At 38.4% G+C, this 18322-nt stretch overlaps 2 protein-coding genes across 6 annotated transcripts in view; one reads left to right on the top strand and one right to left on the bottom strand.

Annotated features, from left to right (window-relative positions):
- Positions 1-841: 841 nt before the first annotated feature.
- Positions 842-9661, bottom strand: CRIPT (cysteine-rich PDZ-binding protein). 2 transcript variants are annotated; one of them, XM_011965751.1, is made up of 6 exons: positions 9398-9661; positions 9095-9153; positions 7567-7632; positions 6719-6773; positions 2673-2776; positions 1524-2386 (listed from the first exon to the last, which is right to left on the bottom strand). In XM_011965751.1, the coding sequence occupies exons 2-6, from the start codon at positions 9108-9110 to the stop codon at positions 2322-2324; spliced, it is 306 nt and encodes a 101-aa protein (XP_011821141.1). In that variant the 5' UTR covers positions 9111-9153; positions 9398-9661; the 3' UTR covers positions 1524-2321. The 2 variants fall into 2 exon arrangements, with proteins under 2 accessions (XP_011821140.1, XP_011821141.1); XM_011965750.1 differs by lacking the exon at positions 9398-9661 and having other exon boundaries at positions 842-2386; positions 9095-9229.
- Positions 9302-18322, top strand: part of PIGF (phosphatidylinositol glycan anchor biosynthesis, class F) — a 34580-nt gene continuing 25559 nt past the window's right edge. For 2 of the 4 annotated variants that reach the window (XM_011965754.1, XM_011965756.1), the window contains exons 1-4: positions 9302-9451; positions 11258-11506; positions 12661-12752; positions 14061-14177. In XM_011965754.1, the coding sequence (XP_011821144.1) occupies positions 11279-11506; positions 12661-12752; positions 14061-14177 (437 nt within the window). In that variant the 5' untranslated portion in view covers positions 9302-9451; positions 11258-11278. Of the gene's footprint in view, positions 9837-11257; positions 11507-12660; positions 12753-14060; positions 14178-18322 lie in introns of all 4 variants that reach the window. The other 2 variants (XM_011965755.1, XM_011965752.1) reach the window with 2 other exon arrangements.

Below are 18322 nucleotides of genomic sequence, written 5' to 3'. Positions count from 1 at the left end.
CTTCTACACTGTAGAAGCCAGTGCAATGTAGAATGCGCCTACACTGATGGAAATGCAAATTAGTTCAGTCACTGTGAAAGCAGTTTGGAGATTTCTCAAAGAAGTCAGAACTACCATTCGAACCAGCAATCCCATGACTGGGTATACATCCAAATGAAAATGTTCTACCAAAAAGACATACACTTACATTTTCATCACAGCACTATTCACAACAGCAAAGACACAGAATCAACCTAGATGCCCATCAATAGCGGACTGGATAGAGAAAGTCTGGTACATATAGACCATAGAATACTATGCAGCCATAAAAATGAATGAAAATCATGTCTTTTGCAGTAACATGGATGCAGCTGGAAGTCATTATCATAAGTGAATAAACACAGGAATAGAAAACCAAAGACCGCATGTTCTCACTTATCAGTGGGAACTAAGCAATGGGTACACATGGACATAAAGATGAGAACAGACACTGGGGACTACCGGAGGGAAGAGGGGAGGGAAGGGGTGAAAAACCAACTGTTGGACACTACTATGCTCACTACCTGGGTGACGGGATCATTTGTATGCCAAACCTCAGCATCACAAAATATACCCATATAACTAACCTGCACATGTACTCCCTACATCTAAAATAAAAACTGAAATTATTTAAAAAAAAATGAAATGTGAGTTACGCAAGTCCAGATTCCAGTTGATCCCTGAGAAATGTATTGTCCTCCAAGTCAACAAATCCCATCTTTAAGGGCTCTAGGACACTCTCTGACCAGATCCTGTTATGAGTTCCCTGTGTTATAATTTTAATTAAAAACCTCAAACTGATTCAGCATGAGAGGATACTTCCTGCTCTCAGAGAAATTATTTATTATATTTTGCATTATCCTTGTCATTTTTGTGGATATGAATAAATAACGAAGTATCTCAGAAAAACACATTTTGAAAAGCCTTATAAAGTTAGAACTTTAAATGCTTTTCATCAAAATTTTATGACCAACACAAATGCCATTCATATATCTTATCACACTATCTATTCTACACATTTTATAGTGATACGTATTTATACATACTGCAGTTGGAAATGGGGAATGCTTTTTTGGTCTCCCACGGTAGCCTGCAGATTTTAAAAGCAGAAGTCCTGAACCTCTGAAGGCAACATAAGAAAAGTACTCATTTGAAACCTGTAGTATCAAAAAAAAAAAAAGAGAGCGAGAGGTCGAGTGCTGTGGCTCACACCTGTATCCCAGCACTTTGGAAGGCTGAGGCCAGAGGATTGCTTGAGATCAGTTCGAGAACAGCTTGGGCAACATAGCAAGTCCTTGTCTCTACTAAAAATAAAAACTAGCTGAGCACAGTGGCACACACCTGTAGGCCCCAGCTACTTAGGAGGGTAAGGTGGAAGGATTACTTGAGCCCAGCAGATGGAGGCTGCAGAGAGCTTGATGATACTTCTGCACTCCAGCCTGGTCAACAGAGTGAGATCCTGTATCAAACAAACAAACAGACAAATTTTAAAAAGGGAGAGTCAAGATGTTTGCTTTATTTCTTTCTTTTAGGGAGCGAGACAGGAGGTAAAAAAAAGTAAGTTTGGTTTTTGCTTCAAAGAGCTTTTCTCAAAGAGCAGGGATTTATGTTCATTACATGCAACATGGACAAACACTGTTCTGGTTTTCATGACAATTTGAATTCAAAGTAGTAAGTTTTTCTAAAATTCAGTGTGTTTATTTGGACATATGGATATTCCTTGTGTTCCTGGTCACATATTAAAGGAACTGGCACTTTGGCGGCAAGAACAAATAAAAACTGGTCTTTGATTTGGGTCTAGGTTAATAACTAAAGAACCATTCAGCAATAATGGCTTGAAACATTTATACATCCTAAGAAACTGCAATTAGTTAAGAGGCTGCTGATCCTAATAACTATGACATGAGTAAGGGAGTTAGGGGAGAACTGTTAACTCTGGATGCCAAATTCAGAGCAAAATATCTATTACCTCCTTCTCACTTTTGCAGTATCTATAAATAAAGTGTGTGGGGGGGGGGGAGAATTACATGAATAATGTTAAAAGTGCATACAGAACTGAGAAATTTTTCATGGAATTTGCCACTTAGTTCAATAAAATGCTCATAAGGAAAAAACCATTTACGGCAAAAGACTAGTTACACTGTTGCTGTTTAGAGCATGAGAGCAAAATGAATAACAATCAAATTCTCTGGTTTAAACGTAATTGTCTTAAAACACGTTATTCTGTAAGTTGACATCTATGCCTTGAAAATTCAAGGCAGAAAGTAAAATCATTTAGAAAGTCAGAAATTCCATCAATACATCTAGACAGATGTTTGCTTGTAGTTTTTGGTATCCAAAACCTTTTTTCCACACATCGCACAGATGCCTGAAACAAAAGAAGATACGTGATCAATCAAATCATAATACCAACTGTTTGGTTTAAGTCAATCCTGAAGCTTAAAATATAATTTAACAGCATCAGAAAAGAAAAGAAAAAAAAACATATATATATATACTTTTAATTATAAACAGGTTTTAGGTTCCATTTTGCCTTAGGATAAAGAGTGTTTGGTTAACAGAATTTATGACAGGCTACATCGTTTCTGTTAACCAAATTAGCAGCAAATGAAGTAGGTTTTATGAATAGAAAAATGGTATTAAAATAAACTTACCTTTTTTGTAGGCACAGCCCTGGCAGTAATGAGAACCTGGTTGGTGCACAGAACTTTTACAAATTCTGCAAGTGGAGAACTTATTCTTTCCATATGGATCAAATCTAGAAATTTTTTTTAATGAGAGAAAATTGTATATTACACTAGAAACACACTCTTAAATAACCCCACTTGCGCAACACACAGGATTAATCCATGCTCTTCATCCCTCCATCAACCTCTACAATTGATGGGTTTAGCCTATTCCAGATGGCTACTGTCTGATATGCCTGTACATCTCTGCTCTGCTCTGTCCATGTGAGATATATACTTATAGTCAGTTGTACAGAATTTATTCTTGACGTGTTCGTATCAATTGTATCTGTCATTCTATTTGTGTGACAAAAATATTATGGAAACTGATGAAATGTCGGTGCAAAAAGAGTGACTGATTCCATAAAACCTAAGTGACTACTTCAGGACGACTAGGAATAATCGGAATTGCTATTGAATTAGGTATGGGTAAGACAACTGTTGACAACTGGGGGAAAATCACTAGGAAAGGAACTCCACACCTCACGCATCAATTTTTGCTCCACTTTAAAGATACTGAACATATTCTGATTGTGATTTTTGTGATGACAATCATGTAGAGCACTTATCAGTTGATTTATGCTCAAAAGGCTTTGTTTCAATACCATATGATTAATACATCTACAGTTATGTGCTTTAATTTAAAATAAGGTATGTGTATCTTTTAATGACTGCTTACATTAGCTGACATTTTTAATTAACTGACTCAATCCTTTTAGATAAAAGGGCTTCTACTATATAAAAATGCCATCTTACAGTGACTGGAGTGAAAAAAAGAAATACTTCCCCCTAAAATGGCAATAATACTCTGCTTTAAATGTGCTTCCCTAACTACAAAATGAGTTTTTGTAATGATCCTCATATACCAGATACGAAACACTGTCCTAGACCTAGTGTCTCCTGTTGGGTATAGCATAACAGCCCATTTACAAAGATTTTTCCAAACCACAGAGAATATCACTTCTTTTTTTTTTTGAGACGGAATCTCACTCTATAGCCCAGGCTGCAGGGCAATGGCGTGATCTTGGCTCACCGCAACCTCTGCCTCCCGGGTTCAAGCGATTCTCCTGTCTCGGCCTCCCGAGTAGCTGGGATTACAGGCATGCACCAACACGCCCAGCTAATTTTGTATTTTTAGTAGAGACGGGGTTTCTCCATGTTGGTCAGGCTGGTCTCAAACTCTCGACCTCAGGTGATCCGCCTGCGTTGGCCTCCCAAAGTGCTGGGATTACAGGGTGTGAGCCATCGTGCCCGGCTGAGAATATCACTTTATTCCCCACAAACGAAGATAGGTACTCTTCTTCCCTTCAATAAGTTCAATTTGCTTGGACACGTATTTCTAGAGGCTATTTTTTCTTAAAACCATATTTTATTATTTAAAAACACACATTTTAACCTTGGAAATCTTAAAACTGGCAGAGTTTTTTCTTAAAGTAACAATGCATCTTATAAATAACAGTACCATAGATTCAAAGCAATACTGTAGTACATTTTCCAAAGTGAGACAGTACCCAAGAGTAACAGCTACTTTTTAATGACATCAGAGTAAGTTTGAGAGCATAAAGGAACTGGAAGTATATAAAACCATAAAATCTGTACAAATAATAGCTCAGTCAATAATATCTGAATGGTCCTCAAAGACATCAATAAGTCAGTCAACAACATACAGTGTGACTCTGCATTAAAGATCCCATTATGTGCCACGCACTGTATGTAGTTAAGGCTTTATTGTTGCTATTTCTAATCCTCAGGATGACATCATAAAACAGGTATTTATTCATTCAGCAAATATTTACTGAGTGCTTATCAAGTACCAAGTACTGTTCTAAATACCAAAGATGAACATGATAGGCAAAGCCCTTGCCCTCATCAGATGATATTCTAGTGAGAAGAGGTAAACAGTAAGTAAGGAAACAGAGAATCTAATAAAACAAGCAAGCTTGTCAAATAGTAGCATTATAGAGAAAATTCTAACAGGATACTAAGGCAGAGATGAGGAAAAGGAAAGAAGAGATTAGTTTACATTCTGATTAGGGAACCTTCTCTGAGGAAGTGACCCATCAGCTGAGACCCAAACAACAAGAAGGAGCCAGACACATAAGCTCTAACAGAAGACTCCTAGGGGACAGCAGCAAGTAGAAATCTCTTTGGATGGGAGTGGCTTTGGTGGAACTAATGAGGATGGCGTATGATGAGTGAGGATCAGTGTAGTACAATACGAAGCCAGAGAGGTGTGAGGGGTTCTATCAAGGAGGACCTTGTAAGAATATGGTAGGGGGTTTAGATTTTATGCTATGTGAAAAAGAAAACCAGTGGCGGGTTTTAAGCAAAGGAACTTTGTAAAGGATCGCTCTTGTTACTATGAGACAACTGAGGGAAACTAGAGAAGCAGGAAGATAGTTCAATGGTTATTACAGTTCCAAGTAAGAAATAACAGTGGTTTGGAACAGGATAATAGCAGCAAGATGGACAGAAGCAGGTGGTTTCAGGTTATATTTTACATTTTGGAGGTAGATCCAAAGAACTTGTTGATGGATAGGGGAAGTAGGGGAAAGGGAGGACTCAGTGAAGAATTGTAGCTTTTAGGCTTGAACAACTGGATTAGACAGTGGTGCTACTATGATGAGAAGATGGAAGGAAAAAGAAGTGGCCTGTTAAGACAATAAATGAGGTATGTCAGATAAGCTGCTAGATACATGTTTGGAGCTCAGAGAACTCAGGCCAGAGGTATAAATTCGGGACCTATTTTATATATATAATAATATTGTGTGTGTGTGTGTGTGTATAAACATATAGCTTGAATTTAAAGCCAGTAGATTAAAGTCACTTTAGGAGAGTTTATGCATTTATAATAATTTTTAAAGCCTAGGACTGAGTCCTGAAGTACTCAATTGAGAAGGAATAGCCAGTGAGTTGGGAGGAAAACCAGGAGAGTGTGGTGTCCCAGGAGCCAAGAGAAAAACACGAGAGAATTATGAAGAGGCTAAATAAGAACAGAATCAGTTTTAAAGGTCGCTTGTGATCTCAACAAGAACAGTTTCAGGGCTTTTGTGGGAATAACATACAACTGGAGGGGCTAAAAGAGGGAAAGGAACTTAAGGACACTGAGAAAGTGTCTAGATAAGACTTTGGAAAACCTCTGATGTGAAGGGGAGCAAAGAAATCAGATGGCAGATGAAAGGGTTCACGGAATTTTTTTCTGAAAGAGTCTTGCTCTGTCATCCAGGCTGGAGATCAGTAGTGCGATCCTGGCTCAGTGCAGCCTCGACCTCCCTGGGCTCAAGTGATCCTCCCATGTCAGCCTCCTGAGTAGCTGGGACTACAGGCACGTGCTGCCACACCCACCTGATTTTTCCATTTTTTGTAAGGACAGGGTTTCACCATGTTGCCCAGGCTGGTCTCAAACTCCTGGGCTCAAGTAATCTTTCTGTCTTGGCTTCCCAAAGTGCTGAGATTACAAGTGTGAGTCACCATACCCAGCAGAATTTTTAAGACTGGATCTAATAAAGTATGGTATCAAAAACTTGTTTTTAAGATGGGAGACATTTTTACCCCAATTCTCAGGAAAAAGTAAAGTTTAGAAAGGTCAAGAAACTTGCTTAACTTGCTTAAGGTCATAAGGCTAGACAGTGGGTCTAGACTCAAATTCAGGTTTCACTCCAAAGCTTACCATCTTTCCACATTTCCCTGCTGTCTCTGATTCATAGGATAATTAAGAAGGAGATAAAATACAAGTCATGTTTTCTGGTGAAACTGTAAGAGAATAACACTAATATCTTCATATATTGATACAGCCAAGGAGGAATAAGGTAAAACCAGCAGGATTGTAACAGATAGCTTGGTTCTGAGTGCTAGGAACCACCTACCTTTATGTTTTATTGCAAATGGAATGATGCACATCAAATTCACTCCAGCAGACTTAATACTAAAAGAAAGGAAATTTATATGATCTGTCTATGGATGCTCTTACCCACCTTGCTTTTTTTGAAGTCAAAGCTTTATTTTCATTCAGCTTTCTCCCACCACTTTCTGTATCAGAATAAAAGATATTTTAGTGGGTTATTTCTATACATTTAACATAAAACACTAAGAAGTTCATTCTTTGACTTTCTACCAAAATAGTAGCCTGTATCTAATTTTTAAATCCTCATTTAATAGGCTATTAAGATGCTGCTTAAAAAGAAAACATTTATTAGGGAAACAGTAAAAATTTGTATAAAATACCATCATTTTATTTCTCAGACTCAAGGGAGTACTTTAGGAATGGGTCTATATTTACTCTATACAGTGTAAAATCTAGAAGCCACTACTTCAGTGTCATAGACCTTCAATATAATGAAAATGTTTATTTGTCTACGCTTTGAAAACATACTTTACTATATGTATTTAATAATAATGAAGGTAAATACTTCATTATAAAGATTTAATGATAATGAAGGTAAAATGGGTTAAAGCATTTATTTATTCAAGAATATAAAAATCAGAAGATTTAAAAAAATTTCTCCTCAGAAGAGTGGGGAAATTAAAAACAGACTCTAAATAAGCTGAATCAAATCAAATACTGTGATAATCAAATACTGTGATATTGTCACCACTTGACAATCATTTAATAATTTTGCTATCTCCTGATATTGGGAACCCGTACAAGTAACTGAGAACTAAATAGAAGATATTAAATCACTTGGGGACCCAGTATTCTTTAATATTTAATAGATAAAATACTTTGAACATACAACATTTCATTGTACAAATAATGTAAAAGCTAAAATATAATTCACAGTAAGTATTTGGTTAAATTCCTATTTTCTAAAAGAAGAAATACCTGTGGTATTCCTAGCACCATCTTTCCATGTATCTGGAGTGATAACAGTACCAAGTTTCTTTTCACCTGTTAGAACAAGATAGTAAAAGGAAAATTAAAATTTACTATTTCATAAGTGCATTACATTGTGCCTAAGGCTCACAATGGTATCGACTGTCAATGCTATTACCATAGGAGCCTGTTAATGCTGAGAAAGCAGCCAGTCAACTAAGACTCATATTGACTGTGGGCAATGAATGACTGACCGTCGGTAAAATTCGCAGGATAATAAGATGGCTTATAATAAGCTTTCACTCTTGTTTATACTTTTAAAAAATCCGATAAGTCTATTTGTTCCATAAATATTTACTAAGCATCTATGATGTATAAACTATACAAAGTGCTGAGAAAAAGTGATGAATCAGACAAAATTTTAATGAGATTATAGTATACTAATTTCTTTAACAGCAATCTGTAACCTGGGTTCCCCAGGTGGATCTTAAGAGATATGTGAACAAGGTGGAGTTGTACACAAACCTTTTATATTTTCAGTTTTTTTTCCTGGCAAGAGGCTACAGTTTTCATCAGATTCTCAGAGGGATCAGAGACCGTCCCCCCAAAAAGAACCATTCAACCAAAATGTAAGCTAAAAAAAAAAAGATATAATAATTGAGAACTAAAGTACTAGGAGAAATTTCAGGCAGGAAAAAATAACCCTGGCTAAGGAAATCCAAGAAAAGAAAGTTTGGAGAGAAGGCAAGAGAGAGGATTTGAATATGTGGCAACAGGACTGTGAACAAAAAGGAGTAAAGAGGATGAACGCGAACTAGATAACGGACACATTCTGAGGAAAGGCATAGAAAGCTTAGGGTACACATGGGCACAAAGAGTATTTTGTTTGGTCAAAGTGTGAAGAGGATGAGGGTCAGTGAAAATGAAGCTGGAAAAATAAGTTGGCGCCTTAGTGTGGAGGGTACTGAACGTCAGGTTCCAAATATAGAATCCCCAAATTATTCTCTGCACACTGAGAGTTTATTAAAGGATTTAAATTAGGGAAATAATAATTTGCACTTACGTTGATGTTCAATTCAAACATCTCTGGGTTTACTCTAAGCCATATCCTGGCATAATGACTAATGAGAATGAATAAGGCAAAGTCCTAAGTCTTTGGTTCCAGTGTCTAACATTTGGCAGGAATACAATACTTGTTACACGAATAAAAAGGAAAGGACAGGAATTGCCAAAAGGGAAAGGTGTCGCTGGGGTTTAACTGAACATTTTTATATGGGAGGGGAGCCGATGAGATCTGGGGCTGGGGGAAGGCAATGGAAATAGGGAGGTGCAGAACTGAGACCATTCTGAGTACAAAATACATAGGACTGTATGGTCGTTGGGGAGGTGCAAAAACGGTCAAAGGGTAGGGTAGAAAGACAGCGGCTAGAATCAGAGACCTGTGGGCGAAAAAAACAAAGAGAAGGCAAAGTTCCCGGGAGAGCTCAGTTAGATTATCCCAGCCTCCTCCTCCCGCAGAAGCAGCCCCTTAACTCACATTTTTCGCACACCATCCTTCCCCACGACAGTTCCCCTAGCCGCAAGAGCAGCAGCAGCCTGAAAACATCAACACTGTAACTGGGAAGTATTCCCCTTCCGGGCTACGTCAACCCACTTCCGGCTTCTAAGCCCACCGCTCCCGCCTACCCCAAACCTGGAAAGCCGCGGGAGGAATGAACGCGAGCGGCTAGGTGGGGCTGCCCCATTTGCCCGCCCCTCCCTTTCTGCGACTGGCTGTTCGGCCGTGGGTGTCCGCCCCACAACCCTGCGTCTGCGCGTGGGCCTGGGCCTCCTGTCGTACCTGATGGTGGGAGGTAGTAGTTCCCCGCTTCCCTTCCGCGGGCGGGAGAGTTAGGTAAGCCCCGCTGGACTTCCCAGGCGCTCTCGCCTCCCGGGGTGCAAGCCACCCCCGCGAATTGCCGAAGCAGCCCTGAGCCTCGGCGCCCCGGCCCGCCCGCTCTCGCCGTCAGCTCGAGCGCCACTCTTCCGGCGTGCCCTGATGGACAGACCCCCTTTCGGATCCGAGTTTTTGCCTCTGTCCCCCAGTTTTTCTTTGTCTCCAACTCCCGAGCTCTTTGATCCTGCTTCTCAGCTGGTTCCTCGCTGCCCACGCTCGCGCCGGCCTAGGGTCGGGCAGAATTCCCAGCGACCAGGGTTGGGGTGGAGCTGCCGGTGGAGGTGCGGCGATGCCCGTGAAGGCTCCTCTGGGGGCCGCTCTGAAGAGCCTTCTCTCCGCTGCGGTGCCTGGCGAGGTGGGCCGCGTCATGCCCGTGGCACCCCTGCAGGCGCCCTGGGGGCACGCCAGGGCCTAACACGGTGCTGGTTTCCCAGGAGAGTTGGTTTCCCACTTTGCCTACTCTGGTTCCTTCATTCACTCAGCAAACGGTTGAGTTTGGTACCTGCTCACTGTATTACATCCACATCTGATGGCAGCTGCGATTCCGAGGGTGGCTCAGAAAAATGGCTGAAGGGCTATCTGTTGAGAGAATGGATTCCTGATCCCCTTGCCCTCCCTCAATCAGCTTAAGAGAATCTATGGGAAAGTTTACCTTTATCCCTTCTTGCCATCCGTTTGCTTCTTCATGCCTAGTGTATTTCCTTATACCAGAGAGATAGCTGTAGCGCGTGGGACCTTAGACCACCTCACCTGTTTGCCTTGTTTCCTTATCAGTAAAATATCTGCCTTTGAAAAGCACTGGGTGAATTAAATGAGAGCTATTAGGATAAGGCCCAGGTTCGCCCTTCTGCTTTTCGCACTAGCGGGCGCCCCTCCGCGCGCGCTGTACGTGTGTGTGTGTGTGTGTGTCTGTGTGTGTGTGTATGTGTAGTTTTTTTTTCTGAGATATTTCTATTTTCTGGAATATTCTGCATAGTGTAACATATTGACTGTTACTTTAAATTAATAAAGTCCTTGTTTAACAGTACAATTAACTCTCAGGTAATTTAAATACGTGTATTTTAGAGATGAGTAATTTGTTTTCCCTCCTTCCATTCGTGCTCTACTTTTGGTTGGAATTTAACACCTGTAACAGACGTTGTCATCTTGGTATTTCTGAAGCATCAGGATCCCTTAGTTTAGTGTGGTGCTCTTTGAACTCTTGATTCCACTGGCCACCATTTGAGTATTCGAGTGTGCACTTGGTGTCATTTGGCATTTGCTAGAAGATGTGAACTACTGTAATGTTAGACAAGAGTAAAAAAAACCCAGCAATTTAGCCTAAGTATATATTTGGGGTTGTTGGAATTATAACTTATGCATTCTGGAAACCTCATAAATAAACTTTGGTTATAATTCCAACAGGCAGTAGATAATTTAATCCACACAGTTGATTTCATCTCTGTGATATTGGCCAAAAAAGTTTAAATGAATTGTTTTATTGGTCCTAGGACATGACCCTTTTGCAGAAACCAGTCACAATATTTAAGAAATTAGTAAATTTGTTTTTTTAAGACTCTAAGAGATGTTTGTACCATATTAAGAAAATCAAAGGTAGAATAAAAAGTCTATATGTGCATCTACACATCTGCATCTTCTGTGTTTTGAAACAAATACATTGCTCATAGCAAATTGACTTTATGACTTATTTTTAGGGGTTGAAACATTTAAGACAATGGAAAAAGTCATTATTGCGTATGTTCTTCCTTTCTTGTTTTTCGTTAGCTAGCCACCCGAGAAAACACCATGAAAGACACCGATATCAAAAGACTACTGTATACCCATCTTTTATGCATATTTTCGATTATCCTAAGTGTCTTCATTCCATCACTCTTCTTGGAGAACTTCTCAATATTGGAAACACACTTGACATGGTTGTGCATCTGTTCTGGTTTTGTAACTGCTGTCAATCTAGTACTATATTTAGCGGTGAAACCAAATACATCCTCTAAAAGAAGTTCATTATCACACAAGGTAAGGCTTATGTCTCAATAACTGGTTTTTGGATGGAGCTAGTACTTCTTTTAATGGAAGAATAAAGTATTCATCAAGTCTTCATTAGGTTATTTACAGTGAGTAAAGGGAACCTGATTTTTTCCCACCAAATTGGTAGCCTGTTACTTGCTGGAAGGCTGCCCATAATGTTTGATTAATCCCTGCCTTGCATTAATTGTGGAATTATGACTTCTTCAGAGCTTATGATAATATTGTGAGCCTGTATAGTCATTGTTTTATGTCACCATTGAAAATAAATACATGTGACAGTGTGTCTTTAAACCTTATTCAATAAGACATTGTAGTTTATTTTTATTTATTTTTGCATTTTTGAAAGCCACTTAATGGGTTTTTCAGAAACTGCAATATAAGCCTGTGGTAATGCTTGTTTCCAACATGGCCTTCCTTGACTAAATAATTTTCAGATATTAGAATCAATTTTCCAGAATATTCACTGCAGTAGATATTCACTTGGCTATTACTAATAATGTCCATACTTAAGATTATTTTCTACTGTGTTGTAAGGTCTGTTAGGTCATTTACTGCCTATGATTGGAAAAGCTAAATGTATGTGTTATGTTTATATATTCTTAAGCTCCAAATCAAGAAGGTCTCATGTTTCTTTGTAGATGTTCAGGTCTTTTTTCATATGGGTCGTGTAATATGAGTGTGATTTCAAGAATTATTTAGTATTTTGGTTTTTTAGTGCAATTTTCCCAGGAATTTTGTTTTAAAATGAAAAAAATTGTTATTTTCTGCAGATATTTCCTCTGTCATCACATAATACTGTATTTTTTGTATACTAGCTCTGATATCAATCAATATTTAATAAATACTGATTAATGACATAGCTCTGTATGTTATCATGGAAGCAGAACCTCTTTTACACTCATGTAGGTCGGACGGGTGGAATATGGGTGGGGTTTGATATTTGCCTTTTAGGCTTTTTTAGTCTGTATCGAGGGCTGTGTATGTGACTGGGTACAGGACATGTGATCTGATTTGAGTATACCCAAGAACATTTGAACTGTTTTACATATTATGGGAACAAGTTGTGTTTGTAGATAAAATGGAAGAATTTATTGTCCTTTAGGCATTATCTTGAGTCTTCAGGTTATTCATTTCTCTTTTAGGTAACCAGATTTTTGAAATGCTGTATCTACTTTCTTATGTCTTGTTTCTCCTTTCATGTAATTTTTGTTCTATATGGAGCACCACTAATAGAGTAAGTTTGAAACTTTTACCCTAAATTTATATTTTAAAACATTCATTTACCAAACCGTGCTCATTCTTAGTAACTAGAAAAACCATGATGTGCATCATTAATAGATCAAGTAAGGGCACCAACATCATTAGCAGTGTTATTCTTTTTTAAAAAACAGCAGAATAACTTAATTTATTAAATACTCTTGTTACCTAGCCTTCTATTATCCAATTACATGTTGGGAGAAGGGAGAGTAGAGAAACTATACTATACCAATAAATATCTGGCCCTTAGAACCTCTGAGAGAACTTACTATGATTATATGTGTAAGTTAGTTACAATTAGCATATCAGTTCTTATAAATGTGATTCTAAAGTACTTGAATGGAGTTTTTCTTAACAAAAGTCAATAGATTCCTGTATTCAAATACTTAATATTTTTGTATATTAAGTGTATGCAAAATATACTGGTGGTGGTGTTTATAGTTTAAAGATAAAATTTAACACTTTTTCTGAACTGACAAATTTCAAATTCTTAAAAACTAAATTCATGAATGTTTCTTACAAAATGTTTATCATAGTTTGAGAAGCTTCAGTTTAGCAGTGATTAATGATCATGGTGAAATGAGTGATGAGATACATATACATATACACACACACATATATGTGTTGCTAGGTATACCGTTTTTTATGTGTGTATATATATTTATACATAGTTTTACGTACACACACTAAACCGACAGGTTATTCTTTTCTAGATGGGAGAGAACAAGACCTTTGTAATGGGAAATGGTGATTCCTGCCTAATCCATTTTAAAGTAGAATGAATGTGTCTGGCACAGTGGTTCTCAACATGTGGTTTTCAAACCAGCAGCATCAGCATTTTATCAAAATACAGATACTCAAGCTTCAGTCAGGAACTCTAGGGGTAGAGCCCCCGCCAATCTTTAGTTTATCCAGCTCTCCAGGTGGTTCCAATAGATGTTAACATTGAACCATTAGTTGTAGAGAAAGTTCCAGAGACTATTGAGGAGAAAGCTAACTATCTAGAAATGGATTCTGCTTTTGTTTGTTTTTGCAATGAAAGTCTCAGCATGGATCCTAGGGTGTTTTGCACTTCTGAAATCTATCATTAAAGTGAAATATTTGCTAGATTGTTTTTTAAAGCTGCATGTTGGTAGTAAAATTATTTATAGTCATCATTTTGGTGGCACTTATGTTACCTTTCAAAGTAAAGCAGAGGAAGATATTTTATATTTTATTTATATAATAATGATTGTGTATGTGTACCTTTAACACTTTTTAAAAAATTCATCTTTTTTTTTTCCAGGTTGGCATTGGAAACATTTTTATTTGCAGTTATTTTGTCTACTTTTACTACTGTGCCTTGCTTGTGTTTGTTAGGACCAAACCTCAAAGCATGGCTAAGGGTTTTCAGTAGAAACGGGTAAGTTTTAATTTTATATTATAATGATACTGAAATTTTTAAAAAAGTAATGAAGTATTTTTCTATTCATGGCAGTTTGCTGATTATTCTGAGTGCTTCTTATTGCTGATGGTGCTCAGAGATGCCTTAAGGGGTCACTGCAATTGGGGACTGGGGACAGGGCAGGCAGAACTACAAGCCCCTCCCTCCACATTAGCAAGATCAGCTCTGCTTTTTTCTATATGGTAGAATTCCACCTAGCCTTTTGTTTGTTTAAAAAGAAGAAGAAGAAGAAGAAATATTAAAAGAAAGCTTTAAAACCGTGGTTCTGGGATCATTTGGCACTGTGATAAAACTGCTGTAAGTAAAATTGCTTACATATATTTTTTAAGGTAGAAATGGGGTCCACAATCTAAAAATGTGTTGTGTAACAATGATGATTTCTTGCTTAGCCTTTTTCGTGATAAGATACCAGAGCGCAAGTTTTATGGGATTTTATTTCCTTGGCGGCCGTATATATTTTCAGCATGACTAAGTTAAAATTTTAGCTTCTTGAAAGTCATTGAACTGATATGCATCAGAAATAGTGGAGATCTAGCTAATAAAGCCAGAAGGTTATTTGATTCTGTCCTATTTATCACCCAGCAGCAAAAACTTCTTAAGCACTGACTCTGTGCTCTGTGTTATGCTAGGCTGTGTGGATTCTGAAGTATTAGGGGGATTCTTTTTTTTTTTTTTTTTTGAGATGGAGTCATTCCTGTCACCCAGGCTGGAGTGCAGTGGCGTGATTTCGGTTCACTGCAACCTCCACCTCCCAGGTTCAAGTGATTCTCCTGCCTCAGCCTCCCAAGTAGCTGGGACTACAGGCGCACGCTACCACGCCCAGCTAATTTTTGTATTTTTAGTAGAGATGGGGTTTCACCACGTTGGCCAGGATGGTCTTGATCTTGACCTCATGATCCGCCACCTTGCCTCCCAAAGTGCTGGGATTACAGGTGTGAGCGACCGCACCCAGCCTTATTAGGAGGATTCTTTTGCTAAGGAGCTTATCTGTTCAAACCAAATAACATAAGATTACAAATGTGGAAATCCAGCAATAAGTGTTGTAGGAACTCAGAGGGACAGAGCATCAGTAAAGAATGGAGGGGGAGATGGGAATGATCTATGATGGACTTAAGTCAAGAGTGTATGATTTGGTGAGACCAAGAAGAAAGAGAAAGCTACCTCGTGCAAGGAGAATGGATAAAAGCATTGAAACTGAGATTAACAGGGTATTTTTGTGTGATTTGAAAGGTTACAGCCCAATGAGAGCAAAAGATGCATGCTGAATAGCTTGGCTTCATAAATTACTGACTTACTCCCTTTGAAATCAGTACTGTTTGGGACAGGTGTGGTAGCTCACGCCTGTAATCTCAGCACCTTGGGAGGCCAAGGTGGATGGATTACCTGAGGTCAGGAGTTCAAGGCCAGCCTGGCCAACATGGTGAAACCCCATCTTTACTAAAAATACTAAAATTAGCTGGGCGTGGTGGTGGGCGCCTGTAGTCCCAGCTGCTTGGGAAGCTGAGGCAGGAGAATTCCTTGAACCCAGGAGGTGGAGGGGTTGCAGCGAGCTGAGATCGTACCACTGCACCCAGCCTGGGCAACATAGTGAGACTCTGTCTCAAAAAAAAAAAAAAAAAAGGAATTAGTACTGTTTGTTTTCCCTTGGAACCGTCTTCTAATATTCATAAAGTCTCTAGAAAATAGAAGTGTAACAACTGAAAGCATTTTCTACATTATTACCATAATATCCCAAATGGTATTAATTGCTTTTAACCTTTTAGTTTGAAATTTTTAAATAGTGAAATTGGATTGAAATCTTATTACTTTGGATTAGTGATTTCTCCAGTTTTCAAATCTATGTCTAATAATGAGTGTATCTGGGGAGATACTGTCATGTGATTTTACAGTTAGTTCTGCTGTAATGTGGCCTGTGTGTTCCTAAAAATCACTACACTGCACAAAATGGGCAATAAAAACCACAGAGCTTATGGGAAAGATGGGGTTAGGGCATAACACTAAAACAATTCATCAGCGACATGTAAAGAGAAGATGGGACCTTAATAAAAATGGTGGCACAGTTTTACACATGTAAAATGGTTACGAAATACAGGCATACCTGATTTTATTGTCCCTCACTTTATTGGACTTCTCAGATGTTGCTCGAATACTGTTTTTTATAAATGGAAGGTTTGTGGCAACCCTGCATCAAGCAAATGTATTAGCGCCATTTTTCCAACAGTAGTTGTTCTCTTCATTGGAAACTCACACAATGTTTCAGGCGTTTTCATTGTTACTATATCTTTTATGGTGATCTGTGATCTTTGCTGTTACTTTTTGTAATTGTTTTGCGGGACCATGGCTCATGCCCATATAAGATGGCGATCTTAATAATTGTTGTATGTATTCTGACTGCTTCACCTACCGACGTTCTCTCTCTCTCTCTCTCTCTCTCTCTCTCTCTCTCTCACCCTCCCTCTCTCTCCCCTCCCTGTTCCCTGAGATACAAAAATATCAAATTTAGGCCAGTTAGTAACCCTACTATGGCCTTTCAAGTGTTCAAGTGAAAGGAAAAAGTTTACATGTCTCTCACTTTAAATCAAAAGCTAGAAGTGATTAAGCTTAATGGAAAAGTTAGGTTGTCAAGAACTGAGACAGACTAAAAGTGAAGCCCCTTGTGCCAAATAGCCAAGTTGTGAATGCAAAGGAAAAGTTCTTAAAGGAAATTTAAAGTCTACTCTAGTGAACACGTGAGTGACAAGGAAGTGGAACAGCCTTATTGCTGATGGGGAGAAAGTTTTATGGTCTGGACAGAAGGTCAAACCAGGTACAACATTCTAAGCCAAATCCTAATCCAGAATAAGGCTCTAACTCTCTTCAATTCTGTGAAGGCTGAGAGAGGTGAGAAAGTTACAGAAGAAAAGTTTGAAACTAGCAGTGGTTGATTCATGAGGCTTAAGGAAAGAAGCCATCGCCGTCACATAAAAGTGCAAGGTAAAGCAACAAGTGCTGATGTAGAAGCTGGAGCAAGTTATCCAGAAGATCTAGCCAAGCTCATTGGTGAAGGTGGCTAAATAACAGATTTTTAATGTAGACTAAACAGCCTTCTATTGAAAGAAGATGCCATCTGGGACTTTTAAAGTTAGAGAGGAGAAGTCAGTGGCCACTTTCAATGCTTGACAGGCTGACTGTCTTGTTAGGGGCTGGTGCAGCTAGAGAATTTAAGTTGAAGTCAGTGCTAATTTATCATTTTGCAAGTCCTAGGGCCCTTAAGAATTATGCTAAATCTAGTTTGCCTGTATACTGTCAATGGAACAACAAAGTCTGGATGACAACACATCTGTTTATAACATGGTTTACTGAATATTTTACGCTCACTTTTGAGACCTACTGCTCAGGGGGAAAAAAAAAAAAATATATATATATATATATACACACACACTTTCAAAATATTGCTGCTCATTGACAGTGTACCTAGTCAGCTCTGTTGGAGATGTACAAGAATATTAATGTTTTTTTCATGCCTACAACACAAGATCCATTCTGTAACCCATGGATCAAGGAGTTATTTTGATTTTCAAGTCTTATTACTTAAGAAACACATTTTGTAAGGCTATAGCTGCCATAGATAATGATTCCTCTGATGGATTTGGGAAAAGTAAATTGAAAACCTTCTGGAAAGGATTCACCATTGTAGATGGATGCTATTGAGGACATTGTGATTCATGGGAGGAGATAAAAATATCAACATTGACGAGAAGCTGATTCTATTCCTCATGAATGATGTTGAGAGGTTCAGGACTTCAGTGGAGGAAACCACCACAGATGTGGTGGAAATAGCCAGAGAACTAGAATTAGAACAGTATCCTGAAGATGTGACTGAATTGCTGCAACATTATGATAAAACGTGAACAGATGAGGAATTACTTCTGGATGAGAAAGAAAATGGTCTCCTGAGATGGAATCTACTAGTGAAGATGCCATGAATATTGTTGAAATGACAAAAAAGGATTTATGATATTGCATAAACTTAGTTAATAAAACAATGGCAGGGTTTGAGAGGGTTGACTCCAATTTTGAAAGAAGGTCTACTGTGGGTAAAATGCTATCAAACAGCATGGCAT

This window comes from Mandrillus leucophaeus, unplaced genomic scaffold, assembly GCF_000951045.1.
Source record: "Mandrillus leucophaeus isolate KB7577 unplaced genomic scaffold, Mleu.le_1.0 Scaffold736, whole genome shotgun sequence".
Taxonomy (NCBI): domain Eukaryota; kingdom Metazoa; phylum Chordata; class Mammalia; order Primates; family Cercopithecidae; genus Mandrillus; species Mandrillus leucophaeus.
This window is presented reverse-complemented; position numbering and strand designations above follow the sequence as displayed.

What these genes read in the sequence shown, in the direction of transcription:
- CRIPT (XM_011965751.1), bottom strand. An exon ending in TGGTGCTAGGAATACCACAG is followed by an intron (nt 6,774 to 7,566) that starts GTATTTCTTCTT and finishes ATTCTGATACAG; the next exon opens with AAAGTGGTGGGAGAAAGCTG. An exon ending in TTGACTTCAAAAAAAGCAAG is followed by an intron (nt 2,777 to 6,718) that starts GTGGGTAAGAGC and finishes AAAAATTTCTAG; the next exon opens with ATTTGATCCATATGGAAAGA.